Source organism: Vombatus ursinus, unplaced genomic scaffold, assembly GCF_900497805.2.
Source record: "Vombatus ursinus unplaced genomic scaffold, bare-nosed wombat genome assembly UNPS02009018.1, whole genome shotgun sequence".
In the NCBI taxonomy this organism is placed as follows: Eukaryota; Metazoa; Chordata; class Mammalia; order Diprotodontia; family Vombatidae; genus Vombatus; species Vombatus ursinus.
The window spans coordinates 1-14490 of record NW_020948796.1 but is presented as its reverse complement, the minus strand read 5'-3'; the positions used below and the strand labels follow the sequence as shown (position 1 = coordinate 14490).

Below are 14490 nucleotides of genomic sequence, written 5' to 3'. Positions count from 1 at the left end.
TTATGTTGTGAGGATCAAATGAGATAACATATGGAAAGCAATTTGCAAATTTATAGCCCTATGTAAATATCAATTGTTAGGGACAGAGATCTTCCCCTTTCTATGAATATTTCCATCAGCAAACATTTATTAAGTAACTGCTCTGTGCCTCAAACTGGTCTGGGTCCTCTATGGGATACAAAGGGAGGAAGCGAATGTGCTCCTGCCCTTGAGGAATTTACAATCTTCCTTCCTTCCCTCTCAATGATAGGAGGTCTCTTGAGACTAGGAAGTCTTAGGTGGAGTCTGGTTCATGGGATTGAAGAACAAAATAAATGGGTTCATGGCACCTCTCCTCCTTACATTGACTTTTCCCTCTCAGGGATGCCCTCCTGGTGATCCAATGGAACATCCGGGCCTTCATGGGGGTCAAGAATTGGCCCTGGATGAAGCTTTACTTTAAGATTAAGCCTCTGCTGAAGAGTGCAGAGACAGAGAAGGAAATGGCCAACATGAAGGAAGAATTTGGGCGCATCAAAGATGCCCTGGAGAAGTCAGACGCTCGACGGAAGGAACTGGAGGAAAAGATGGTGTCCCTGCTTCAGGAGAAGAATGATCTGCAGCTACAAGTCCAGGCAGTAAGATTACTTTACCTTGCCCTCCCTTGGGAAACAACTCATCTTCCTACTCCAGGGAACCTCTGAGTTCTAGGTCTTTTTCTAATCCTCCCTCTTCATCTTTCTTCTCCTTTCAATTTCCTGTTTTGTTTGTTTTTATTCTGAACTTAACAAACAGCCAACAAAATAGGCATTTCCATATATGTACTGAAAAAGAGAAAGAAAATTATTCAAAAAGCTGCAAGTATATGTTATGTATACTTTGCTTATCTTTTAAAGTATATAATAGGTTCAACCTGTTTTTTTCAACGGTGTCTTGCTTATTTGTGCTTCTTTCTGGCTTTTCTTCTGTTCCCTTCTCTGCATTAAAGAAAAAAAGATGCTTCATTAATCCTCTTTTTCTTCATTTCATTTATTTTTTTTTTGCTAGCCTTATCCCTATCCTTCCTTCTCTTCCTTGTCCTCTTACTACCCTCCTCCACTGGAAAAAGAAAAAAAGAAAAAAAAAAAACAAAACCCTTATAGCAAACATGCATAGTCAAACAAAACAAATTCCCACCTTGGGTATATCTAAAAAAGTTTGCCTTATTCTATACCTTGAGTCCATCATCCTACTGTCAAGCATATAACATGCTTCACCATCAGTCCTCTGGAATCACAGTTGGTCTTTGCATTGATCAAAGTTTCCAAGTCTTGTTTTTCTTTATAATCTTGTTATTATTGTATAAATTGTTCTCCTGGTTCTGTTTACTTCACTCTGCATCAGTTCATTCAGGTCTTCCCAGGCTTTTCTGAAACTATGTTGGCTTTTCTTATGGTGCTATGATATTCCATTACATTCACATACCCTGATTTGTTTGGTCACTGCCTAGTTGGTAGAGTCCCTCTTCAATCTCTTGTTTTCTCCATGCTCTGCTCCCAGGAACAAGACAACCTGGCAGATGCAGAAGAGCGCTGTGATCAGCTGATCAAAAACAAGATCCAGCTGGAGGCCAAGGTGAAGGAGCAGACAGAGCGCCTGGAGGATGAGGAGGAGATGAATGCTGAGCTCACAGCCAAGAAGCGAAAGCTGGAGGATGAGTGCTCAGAGCTGAAGAAGGACATTGACGATCTGGAGCTGACCCTGGCCAAGGTGGAGAAGGAGAAGCATGCAACGGAAAACAAGGTAAGCAAAGGGATCCTTTTCAGTTCCATCCTTAGACCTCCACGAGACTCCCAGGCCATACTGGCCTCTGCCATAGGGCCAGGCCACTAGTAACACCCATAATCAAATCTACCTTTCCCCCAGTGGTCTATGAAATTAACATAAGCCCTGATATTGAACTTCACAAAACCTCTTATGGACAATACCTTGGAATCAGTTAATTGGTTTGGGCCTGCCAACCTTTGACTACAATGGTGGGTGGGAAATGGGGTTCTTGTCCCACAGGTGAAAAACCTGACCGAGGAGATGGCTGGGCTGGATGAGATCATTGCCAAGTTGACTAAGGAGAAGAAGGCCCTGCAAGAGGCCCACCAGCAAGCACTGGATGACCTGCAAGCTGAGGAAGACAAGGTCAACTCACTGACCAAGTCCAAGGTTAAGCTGGAGCAGCAAGTGGATGATGTGAGTAACTTTGACCTCATCCCCTTAGGTCACTGAGCTAGGGTCTTTCCAGGAAACTCCAGTGGTCTAAGAGGGCAGGGGCTATCCCCTTTCATTCTGTATATAACCTTGGGTATGTCATCCAATTTTCTTGGGCCTTTGGACTAGATGGTCTCTAAAATCTGTTCTACTTTGAGATCTAGGGGATCCTATGATCTCCAACACCTTGCACACTAACATGCACACAGCAGGATCCTAATAAGTATTTGTTGAATTGAATTAAATAAAATCCATTGATCTTATTCCTGAGGTCACTGGAACTTCTTTGTTATCTGAGATCCTTCTTCAAACTTTATCCTTGTTTCCTTTGGCAACTTGACCTCAGGTCCCATGTGCTTGAGGACGGGAGCCCCACAAACTTTGGGTCTAGAGTCAAGACGAAAGGAGAGCATTCTGCATAGTAGATTCTTGGTCTTACCTGGAATAGTCTCTCTCTGACTGGACATCTGTCTCTATCTCTCCGTCTGTGTCTTTCTCTCTTTCTTCCTCTGACTCTATCTCTCTGTCAGCTGGAAGGATCCCTGGAACAGGAGAAAAAGGTTCGGATGGACCTGGAGCGAGCAAAGAGGAAGCTGGAAGGAGACCTGAAGCTGACCCAGGAGAGCATCATGGACCTGGAGAATGACAAGCAGCAGCTAGAGGAGAAACTCAAGAAGTATGAGCCTTGTGGTGGGGAAGAGAGAGGGCATATGAGATCTGTGGGTCAGTCAGAGGGCACGTCAGAAGAACAGAACACCAACCTCTGTTGTGACCCTATTCTCTCAGAGGCATCAGGGAATGGCTAATGTAACCCTTTCCACAGGGTAGATTTATCCCAGGCATTCCCCTTCTCCGCATCCACACTCCTGGAAAAGCTGGCATTAGTAATTTGTCTGTGGGGGAAGTGGGGACAGGACTGAGTAATCCCAGTGTCCTAGAACAGGGGAAGAGAAGAGGCAGAAATGAAGGAGGGGGAATGCCCAACATCCACCAACCTCTATTCCAGGAAAGAGTTTGACATAAATCAGCTGAACAGCAAAATCGAGCATGAACAGGCAGTGGCTCTCCAGCTACAGAAGAAACTAAAGGAAAACCAGGTAACCGTCTGGACAGCTAGGTAGAGGGCACTGAAGGGTTTGGATACTCCAGAGAAGACACCTGGGACATTCTAGGATATAGAATCATATGATAGAATCATAGAATACCACAAAACAGGGAAGCTAAGTGGCTCAGTAGATAGAATGCCGAGCCTAGAGTCACGAAGATCTGAGTTCAGATCCAGTCTGGGACACTTCACTAGCTTTGAGACCCTGGGCGAGTCACTTAACCCTGTTTGCCTCAATTTCCTTATCTGTAAAATAAGCTGGAGAAGAAAATAGTATCTTTGTCAAGAAAACCCCAACTGGGGTTGCAAAGAATCAGAAACGACTGATAAATGATTAAACAACAACAACAAAATCTACCATCTAAAGGCAGAAGAGAAGAACCTCAGAGGGCAATCCAGTGTTTCAGATGAGGGCCATGGAGGTTACGTGACTTAGCCAAGGTCATACAGTAGTAAGTGTCGGAGGCGGGATTTAAATGCAGGTTCTATGACTCCAGAGCTAGGGCTCTTTCTACTATACCACAGGACAGTCTCTCCTCAAGCAAGCTCAAAGTTAACTAACAGGGATACTCAATCACTTTCCCCTGAGAGTTTAGTGACTCTCTACAATGCTAATTATTTCTCAGATGAAAATAATTCACTTTCTCTCTAGAACAGCCTCAAGTTGGGCTACTCTGGAAGCCCGGGGGGAATATCTCCTAACAATTAGCTAATCTTTTTTTTGGGGGGGGGCACAAAAAGTTGTGTTGGTTTCTTTTTCTGGGTCCTTTTGCTCTAAAGCAAATGATGGAGAAAGCCCCTCCCCGTACCCTTCCCCATCTGTCCCCTTTCCTCCTATACAAGGTAGCAGACTATCACAAAGATAGGTAGGAAGCCTAGGGATGCCTCTTTTAAAAAACAAAAAAAAACAAAAAAAATTCATAACCTTTAACAAGAACAAAGAGTCAAATAAACATTCAAAAGAAGAAGTAAAATCTTACATAGAACCCTTAGTATTTAACAAAGTAGAACCAAAGATATTAATAAACATGAAAAACTAAACATGTTTTCATCACGTCCCTTTCCAGGTCTACCTAAAATTTTGTTACCTCTGGCTTTGTTTTCTTCTCTTTTTAAAAAAATGTCATTATAGTCAGTGTATTTGCAGTTCAGGTATTGTAACACTGCATCATTTTGTCTTTCCGTATTTCTTTATTTGCAGCATTATCTTTGAATAAGAAATATATCTGACTACTGTCACTGACATTTCATGTACAATTCACCCCTTCCATGAGGCGAATCCTCCCTCCAGAGCACTCACTTACCCAAAGGCACTCTCAGTCGTCCACAGACAGGGGCTCTGCCAGCCGCCTGCTGTGGACTCTGCTGATTTGACCAGGATTCAATTCAATTTCAAACATTTACTAAGCACCTGTTGTGGGGCAGCTAGATGGCGCAGTGGATAGAGCTCCCGCCTTGGAGTCAGGAGGCCTGAGTTCAAATCCAGCCTCAGACACTTGACACTCACTAGCTGTGTGACCTTGGGCAAGTCACTTAACCCCTATTGCCTCACCAAAAAAAAAAAAAAAGCCCGAGTCAGCACCTATTGTGTGTGTGTCGTCATGTAGGGCATACCTTACTCATAGTAGGGCTAAGTATGTGCCAGATGTCGACAAAATGACAGTCACCTGCAAGCAAGGACATTGATTCCTTGCGGTTAGAAGCTCATTTTATCCTTACCTGGGTACAAATCTGACTAGAGGTAGCCCAGTATAGTGGGGAAATGGCTGGGAATTAGAGCACTAAGATAAAGACTGATTATAACAACAACAATAATGTTTGCGTTTATATAGCACCTTAAGAGTTCCTAAATACATAATAATAATAGCTAACATTTATATGGTGCTTACTATGTGCTAAGCACTGTTCTAAGTGTTTTACAATTATTTTCTCATTTTATCCCCACAATAACCCTTTATTCTATTAATATTTCCATTGTAGAGGTAGAAGTTAAATGACTTGCCCAGGGTCATTCAGCTAGTAAATACCTGAGGCTAGATTTGAACTCAGGGCTTGCTGACACCATGCCCACTGAGTCACCTAACATTATCTCATCTGATCCTCACAACAACCCTCCGAGGTAGATGTTTTTATTGTTCCCATTTTATAAATCAGGAAACGGAGGCTGAGAAAGGGGAAGCTACTTGCCCAAGATCACTCTATCCACTCCAGCACTTAGCTGCCTCCAGGCTTGATGCTGTCATTTACTGACGAGAAGTCCTTGGCCAAGTTGTATAATCTCCGTGGACTCTAATTTCTGGAACATACGAGCATTAACACAGAGTGTCCCAAAAGTCTAAGTGTGATTTTAAGTTTTTGTTGTTGCTGTTGTTGTTGTTGTTGTTTTAACAACTTTAAACTGCACTGAGACTTTTTGGGCACTCTGTATTTATCCTACCACCCTCATAGGCTATTAACTTATTCAGTAGGATAATGTGAATAAAATACTTAGTAACCAGACAATACTGCATAAAGGTCAGCTATTATTATCTTCCACTCAAGTCCTGTTGGACACTTCCTCATGTATGGAGGTGACCCTAGGTACTGGAAGACTATGCCAGCAGAGCTCCAGGGTCCAGTGGGTCCAGTCAAGCAAGAGAGGCTTTGAATATTGGCCCAGCAGAAAGCTGTATCTGGCCTTCAAGGACCAGAATAGTTAAGTTGAGAGAGAGAGAGAGAGAGAGAGAGAGAGAGAGAGAGAGAGAGAGAGGTTCATCCATCACCAGCAAGTTGGCCATCAAGCGCTGGTTGTTTTTGACCACAGCAACTCATGAAATCATTTGCTGAAGCGTGTCTGGGGACAGGAGGTTCGAGGGGGTTCTGATTTGTATCCAGGAAGAGAATCACCACACAAATGAAATTCCAGATTTTTTGGAGTAGTGTTGAATGATGATGATGTAAGCTGGAAGGGAGAATTTGGGAGGAGACATATCCTATTTCTCCCCTTAGCACCCAAGAAAGAGGGAAGGAAGCATTAATATAACACCTACTATATGCCAGGCACCTAAGCGCTTCACAAATGTAATCCTATTTGCTTGTCAAAACAACCCTGAGAATTAAGTACTATCAGTATCCACATTTTACGGTTGAGGAAATTGAGGTAAAGTGACTTACCCATGGTCAAAAAAACAGTTAAGTGTCAGAAATGGGACCTGAACTCAGGTCTTCCTGACTCCAGGGGGAGGGCTCTATCCACTGCACTACCTCAATAACCCAAAGGGCTACCCAAGAGGGTACTTTGCCAACAATCTTTCAGTACTAAGTACAAGCATTTCCACTGAGAGCCAGTGTAGTGAAAACAAATGTCTCAGGCATTTGCTCAAGTTCATAGATCTCTCTCCTGGGAAACCCAGTTCTATTTTAAATGAAATCATAAGATCATAGGACACAGAGTTGGAAGGGACCTTAGAGATCCATTCCATTAAACAAAAATAATAATAGCTAGCATTTATATAACACTTTTAAGGTTTGCAAAGCACTTTACAAAAATAATCTCATTTTTTTAACCTCACAACAATCCTGAGATAGGTGCCAATATTATCCCCATTTTACAAATGGGGAAACTGAGACAGACATAGGTTAAGTGACTTGCCCAGGGTCACACAGCTAGGGAGTATCTGAGGCAAAATTTTAACTCAGTTCTTTCCCACTCTAGGCTCAGCATTTGATCCACTGTGGTACCTAGCTGCCTGATTTTTTTTAAAGTATTAAGTGCCTACTATGTGCTAGGCACTATGCTAAGTACTGAGGATATAAATGCAAAAATGAAAGACCATTAAGAAGCTTCATTCTATTAATCATCTATCCAATCCAATCTCTTACTTCCACCACCCCCCACCATATGAGAGATGAGAAAATTGAGGCCTAGAGAGGGGAAATGACTGACCAGTCACTTGGTCAAAAATAGTATTTGAACCCAGGTCTTTGGGCCCCAGTTCCAGTGCTATTTCTACTATCCTTTACTACCTGTCTTCTTTGCGTCCTCCAGGTGTCGCCATCTGTGATTCACTGGCTGGATTTGTTTTTTCTAGACTAGGAAAAAGATCTTTGTTTGTATCTCCTCCTTTTGTTATAATAGCTTGAATGTCTTTAGCACTTTAAAGTTTGCAGAACCCTGTCCTCACAACTCTGAGATAGGATGTACAGGTATTATTGTCATTATCCCCTTTGTATAGGCACAAAGAACTTAAATGACTTGCCTAGAGTCACAAAACCTAGTGAGTATAAGAACCTGAACTTGAGCCCAGATCATCTGTCTTCAAGAGCAACGCTCTTTCTGCTTTACTATGCGTCTCCCCTTGGAAGAAATAGTTTCCATCACTTGTTCTGTGCCGCAGAACAAAAGCATTCTCTTCTCATTTCAGTTGAGGTGCTCCCCTCTGCTGGAAAGTGGGAAGAGTGGCTTTCCTCTCCTGCTACTGGTATCCACAGGATTGAAAATAAATAAATATATGTGCCATTGGAAACCTACACCCTGCTGACACACAGGGCCACAGAGTTTAGACACCATCCTAAAGAAAAGGATCATATCCCCTTTTCTGCTTGGCCCCTGCTGCAGCCAAAGAATAAAGTGAGTGGGACAAAAAGAAGTCTTATGTAGAACAAAGAACACAGTTTTTAGAGTCAGAATACCTGTATTTGAGTCCGGGTTCCAGAATTTACTAGTTTCATGAACTTAGGCAAGTTATTTACCTTCACTGGGTCTTATCTTCTTCATCTGTAAACCGGAGATAACAATACTAGTATCTAGGCCTCATAGAATTGCTTTGGGGAAAGTGCTTTGTGAACCTCACAGCTCTAGGTGAGTGTGAGATGGCCTCTCAGTCAGATAAGTGGACCAGTAGATAGACAAACAAGGGAAGGAGGTGAAGACAGTGCCCACTAAAATAACCACTAAACTAGTTATGCTCCTAGGACTCAACATTAGGAAGTCAATACAGTAAAACCTCAAATAACTAGTCAGCTCAAGGAATTATAGGCTGAGGGGGAGGAGGGAGTCCACAGTTAATTGAATTTTCTGGTTACCTGAGGATAAACAGAAGCCACTGGTTGTTTAAAGTCTTTTCCATGCAAATCTATATAGAATGTACAAGTCCATTTTCCTGCCCTGGGAAGCAGAGCATAATGAATCTCATGGAAATTTTCTCTGGTGACTCAGATATTACACTACCTCAGGGTCATCTCTCTGAACACAAATTCTCATCATCCTATACTGCAGTTGTAGAAAGTATAAGAAATTGGGTTGAAGCTGTACCAAACCAAGGACATATACTAAAAGTATTACTTTGTTTTCAACTAAATCTTTGCTATTTTTGGTCATTGTTTGATCACTTTCCCTAAAAACGGACGGCAAAAAGGAAAGAATCAATCACTGAAATTTGGCATTAAAATAAGAGCCATTTGTGTAATCTGAATTCCAGATGGAAGGGATGCCACTACCCAATGATTTGGATTCTAGGTGGGAGATTCTAAGTTATGGTGTAGCAAAGAGACCATCTCTCAGGAGTCTTAAGTTCATATGCCAGCTCTGATACTGTGCAGCCATGGGCAAATCACTTTACCTCTATGAGCCTCAGTTTTACTATCTATAAAATGAGAGCAATCATACCTGCACCATCTACTTCCCATTATTGTTGGGAGAGGGAAAAAAGAACTTTGTAAACCTAAAAGTGCTATATAAATGTGAGTGTGTGTGTGTGTGTGTGTGTGTGTGTGTGTTTTCGGGTTCTAGTACTGATAGGGGATTGCCAATGTTATCTAAATGAGATTAGGCTCCATTGTGTCCCTCCTGTTCTACAGTTAGTGTCGTGTTGGTGAAAACATGTCTCAGGTTTTCTCACAGCCTTCTTTTCTTTTCTTTTATCTTTTTTGTTTTACCCAGGACCTTCTTCTCTAACATGACAGGTCCATTTTTTTCCTGGCCCCCTTCTTATTCAGTGAGCCTTGAGGTCCTTGAGTTAGCTTTTGACCAAAGTCATCTCCTTTCCTCTCTTCCCAACTAGATTAGACGAGGGTCTTCTTTATTCAAATTCTCTTCTCTCTGTCCCCAGGCTCGAATCGAGGAGCTGGAGGAGGAGCTGGAAGCAGAGAGGACAGCCCGGGCCAAGGTGGAGAAGCTGCGCTCAGACTTATCCCGGGAGCTGGAGGAGATCAGCGAGAGGCTGGAGGAGGCCGGAGGGGCCACCTCTGTCCAGATCGAGATGAACAAGAAGAGGGAGGCGGAGTTCCAGAAGATGCGGAGGGACCTGGAAGAGGCGACGCTGCAGCACGAGGCCACGGCGGCCGCCCTGCGCAAGAAGCACGCGGACAGTGTGGCCGAGCTGGGAGAGCAGATCGACAATCTGCAGAGGGTGAAGCAGAAGCTGGAGAAGGAGAAGAGCGAGTTCAAGCTGGAGCTGGACGATGTCACCTCCAACATGGAGCAGGTCATCAAGGCCAAGGTGAGAGGAGGAAGAGGAAGAGAGGCAGAGATAAGAACAGAGACAAATAGAGAGAGAGAGAGAGACGGGGACAGAGACAGAGAGAGTTGAAGGGAGGAAGGGAGAGAGGGAAGGAGCCCCAGTTTCTGGCTTGGTTTCTCTTCATCATCTCTGGTTGTTTTCTTCTCTTGTCCTCTAATTTCTTTCGTCCCTCTCTTTCAACAATCCAATAAACATTTAGTAAATGCCTATGATGCTCACAGCACTGTAGTTAGTAGCTGAGGAAACAAAGATTTTTTAAAAAAAGTACTTCCTGCCCTCAAGGAGCTTACAATTTTACAGAAGTGATAGGCATGGCCCTAATAAGTATACTAAAAAGTAGAATGTGATCTAGACAAAACGTTGTAAGAAAATTCAATAAGAGAGAGATTACCGCGTCCCTCATAGTCTTTTAGCATCAGCCTGCTACTATGGGAGTTGGACTAAATGATCCCCAAGGTCCCTTCCTTGGCACCTTGTGTTATTGTAGACTGATGTCATAAAAAAGTACTAGCTTGGGAGTCAGAGTTGGACTTGGTCTAAAGTCTTACTACCTGTGTGACCTTGGGCAAATCTTCTACTGTGGGGCTTTGGTTTGTTCATCTGCACAATGACAGAGTTGGATCACTTCTCAGAGCCCTTTCAGTCTTCTTCTTTCATCTCCCTTTCTCTCTGCTTCCTTTTTCACATACATCTTTCTCTTTTTTTTTCCCTCTTTGATACCACTGTCCCTCTCTCTTCTAAGGCATCTCATTGTTTTAATTCTGTATGTATCTCCCTTAATCTCTCCTACCATTCCTTTCTCTTTTTCCTTCCAACTATTTACAGAATGCATCCATTTCCATTCCCTTTTTCCTCTGAAACAGCTCAGCTGGTAGAGTAACCACAGAGTCTGATTCTATGAAGCATCCTTAAGTTGGTGGTTTGATTCCAGCTCAAAGGAGGTGATAACATTTCTCCTCCCAATAGAATGTGAGCCCTTAGATAGCAGGGACAATTTTATTTTTTTGTTTTGTTTTGTTTTGTTTTGATTTGTTTTTTGGCTTTATAACTTCAGCACCTAGTGTAGTATCTTGTCTAATTTTTTTTTTTTTTTTTGGCCTGGACCTGAGATTTTAATCAATCTTAGGACCTCCCTCTACCAAAGCAGATTGTCAGCTGTTCTTCAATTTTCAGAGTTACCCTGAGGCATTGAAAGGTTAAATGGTTTGCCCTGGATCACTCATCCTGTGTAGATGAGGTGGGACTTAAACCCAAGTCTTCCTAACTCCAAGGACAGTACCCTATCCACTATGCCATGGGTTCTCTCCTCTTGTACCTAGTAGGTGCTTAATAAATGGTTGATGAATTGAATTCAACTAAACTTATTTTCCCACCTTTCTCTCATTTTAACCTATAACTTTCATTTTCACTCTTCGTTCAGATCTTTCTCAGAAGCTGGATTATTCTACTTGGCTCCCCCCATCCTTAACCCCTGTCACACATGTTCACTGAGCCTTCCTTTCTCCATATTACCCACAGGCAAACCTGGAGAAAGTGTCCCGAACTCTGGAGGACCAGGTGAATGAGTACCGGGTAAAACTGGAAGAGGCACAGCGTTCCCTCAATGACTTTACCACCCAGCGAGCCAAATTACAGACAGAGAACGGTGAGTGCCCTTCCCTCAGGTCCTTCTCTGCCACTCTTTTCAGATTATTTCCTACCACCCTCTAGCCCTAACCCTCCCTCTGCTATGGTTATTGGCTAAGGCCCACATACCTCACATACAAAAATCTTTATTCCTTCTGCTCTAGGTGAACTGACTCGTCAGCTGGAGGAGAAAGAGGCACTGATCTCCCAGCTGACCAGGGGAAAGCTCTCCTATACCCAGCAAATGGAGGACCTTAAGAGACAGCTGGAAGAGGAGGCCAAGGTAAGTTCAGGGTGGGAAGAGGACTTGGAGACACACACATGTCTGGTGTTAACCAAGAGAGAATGAACCTGGGAGATTAGGGGTAGACTCTTGAGGCTACAAGAATATACTAGGTAGTAAAAACAAAAACAAAGACTACACACACACAAGGTCAGGAGACCTTATATTCTAGTTCTAGCCCTAGTAGCTGTCAGCTATGTAACCTTGGGCAAACTGGACCTCTCTCACCTCAGTTTACCCATCTACAATACTAATGCCTTACATACGTAAGGTAATGAGTTATCCACATCTGACAGATGGGGAAATTAAGGCCAAGAGTGGTGAAGTGACATTCAAAGTTACACAGCCAATAAGTGGCAAAGCCAGGATTAGAACCCCAAGTCTTTTTGTACTGTAGGTAGGAAGCTGACATAATAGGAAAAAGCAACTAACTTGGGGTTAAAAGCCATGGGTTTATTCCCTGCTCTGCTACTCACCAAGTGTATGGCCTTCACCAAATTTGGTTTTTTTGGAGGCAATCAAGGTTAAGTGACTTGCCCAGGGTCACACAGCTACTAAGTGTCTGAGTCCAGACTTGAAATTAGGTCCTTCTGACTCCAGGGCTGTTGTTCTATCCACTGTACCATCTAGCTGCCCCACAACTGTATGACCTTGAACAAATCATTTAACCTCTGTTTCCCCATATATAAAATGTAGGAGTTATAATAAATGATCTCCAAGGTCTCTGCCAGTTCTAAAATTCTATGGCTCTCTGAGTTTCAGGCTAGCAGTAGAGTTTACAAATTGGAACAGAACTTGGAAGATTTGCATGTTCCTCCCTACTAGAAGGTAATCAGGATCTCCCCATCTCTCCCCACCTCTGCTTTCCCACAGGCAAAGAATGCCCTGGCACATGCTCTTCAATCAGCCCGGCATGACTGCGACCTCCTGAGGGAGCAGTATGAGGAGGAGACTGAGGCCAAGGCTGAGCTGCAGCGTGTCCTGTCCAAGGCCAACTCAGAGGTGGCACAGTGGAGGACCAAGTACGAGACGGACGCCATCCAGAGGACTGAGGAGCTAGAGGAGGCCAAGTGAGTCCTTAGGGCCTCTCCTAACTCTACCACTCTGTTCACCAGATTCCATTCAGCTCTGGACCCCAGGGTTCCCAGCAAATTAAATTGTAGTGAGTGATGTGGATGAGGAAAAAGGAGAACTATAGATGGATGATTCTGGGACGATAGACAGGAGGTCAAGTTCGGGAGGTCCCAGCCCCAAACTGGATGCAACAGCTGTAGCCCTGCCATAGACTAAATCCCTCCGAGTTCTCCAAGTGAATTCACCTGCCAGCTCACAGAGAAAAGGCACAAACATCCCAACTTATAGCAGTGGAGAGAGTGTCTGACTAGGAAGAAGGGTACAAGATGGGAGGGTGATTACAGGATGAAGGGGAAGAGGAAATGAGGGGAAATAATAATGGAATCCTCGAAGGAAGGGAAAGGGAGGTCCTCTAGAATCATTCCGATCAGGTAATGATGACTGGAAAGGGAACCTATCCCCAACCGTCTGCTCCTCCCACTTTGGCTGGCCCTAGCCCACTTCCTGTGACGGGCGAGCTTTTGGCCCGGACTATACCTGATGCATGTGTATAAGACGAGCAAAAAGCTTGTTGGTCGGAGGACCCATCGTCGGCCTAGGTAAGTACCCTGGGGGAGGGGCTGGAACCAAGGTAACTCCAGTCCTAGTATTGGTCCTAGGCACTTGATCCCTCTAGAATGGGATTCTCAGTAACTTTGGTTCTAGAATACTAGTTCTCCATATCGCTGCATGTATTCTAGGTTATTGTAGAAAACTGCCTTAGTTCCCTTAAATGGCTTTGTAGCCCTAGTAGTTTCCTCAGGGGCACACACTGCTTCTTCATAGTTTTAATTCCACTCTTTTCCCCTCTGCCTCCCCTAGGAAGAAGCTGGCCCAGAGGCTACAAGATGCAGAGGAGGCCGTGGAGGCTGTGAATGCCAAGTGCTCATCCCTAGAGAAGACCAAGCACCGACTGCAGAATGAAATCGAGGACCTAATGGTGGATGTGGAACGGTCCAATGCTGCCGCTGCTGCTCTGGACAAGAAACAGAGGAACTTTGACAAGGTGAGCACAGGCAGGATGGAGAGGGACTGCTACAGGGTCAGAGGGCTCATCCAATACAAGCTTTAGAGTTTGAAGGGATGTTAAAGGACGTTTATGGCAATGCCTTCATCTTACAGATGAAGAAATTAACTTGCCCAGTGTCACGCAGGTGTCAGGTGGTAAATCCGGGGTTCAATTCCACCTGCTATGACTCCAGATTCAATCCTTTTTATTGGGTGGGCCATGCTAAAGATGAAGAAGGAAAGAAAGATAAGGGGGTAGAATCTCTACAATGGGGATAGAAGAGAAGAGAAAGAAGAGAAAGCTAGATAAGAGTAAAAAGGTCCAAAGAAGTCCATAGAGAAGCTGAGCGATGCCCAGAGGGAAGAGCCCAGGCATGGAGAAGGAGGCAAAGAGAGAGATTGGGGGAGAGGAAGCCAAGAGGATGGGGAGATGGGAGGCTGGGAGTGCCAAGGAAGATGAAGGCAAGGAAGGTGAGGGTGTAGAAGAGAAATGGGCCAGGGAGTGGGTATGGAAGGAGGCCCAGGAATAGGGCTGAGGGGAGGGCAGCCTGGAGACTTTGTTGAGTGAGCCAGTCCCCATCCTTGGTTCTTGATAAGATTCAGAGAAACTTGGACAAGGTGTGGAAGAAAAGGAG

At 44.0% G+C, this 14490-nt stretch overlaps 1 protein-coding gene across 1 annotated transcript in view; it reads left to right on the top strand.

Annotated features, from left to right (window-relative positions):
- Nucleotides 1-13853, top strand: part of LOC114034550 (myosin-6) — a gene marked incomplete at its 3' end in the record, with an annotated part of 30730 nt that extends 16877 nt beyond the window's left edge. Inside the window, exons 19-28 of the mRNA XM_027850284.1 lie at nt 362-617; nt 1519-1761; nt 2026-2202; nt 2751-2896; nt 3227-3317; nt 9415-9804; nt 11344-11470; nt 11616-11734; nt 12608-12804; nt 13670-13853. Coding sequence (XP_027706085.1) covers nt 362-617; nt 1519-1761; nt 2026-2202; nt 2751-2896; nt 3227-3317; nt 9415-9804; nt 11344-11470; nt 11616-11734; nt 12608-12804; nt 13670-13853 — 1930 coding nt within the window. The remainder of the gene's footprint in view (nt 1-361; nt 618-1518; nt 1762-2025; nt 2203-2750; nt 2897-3226; nt 3318-9414; nt 9805-11343; nt 11471-11615; nt 11735-12607; nt 12805-13669) is intronic.
- Nucleotides 13854-14490: the final 637 nt, after the last annotated feature.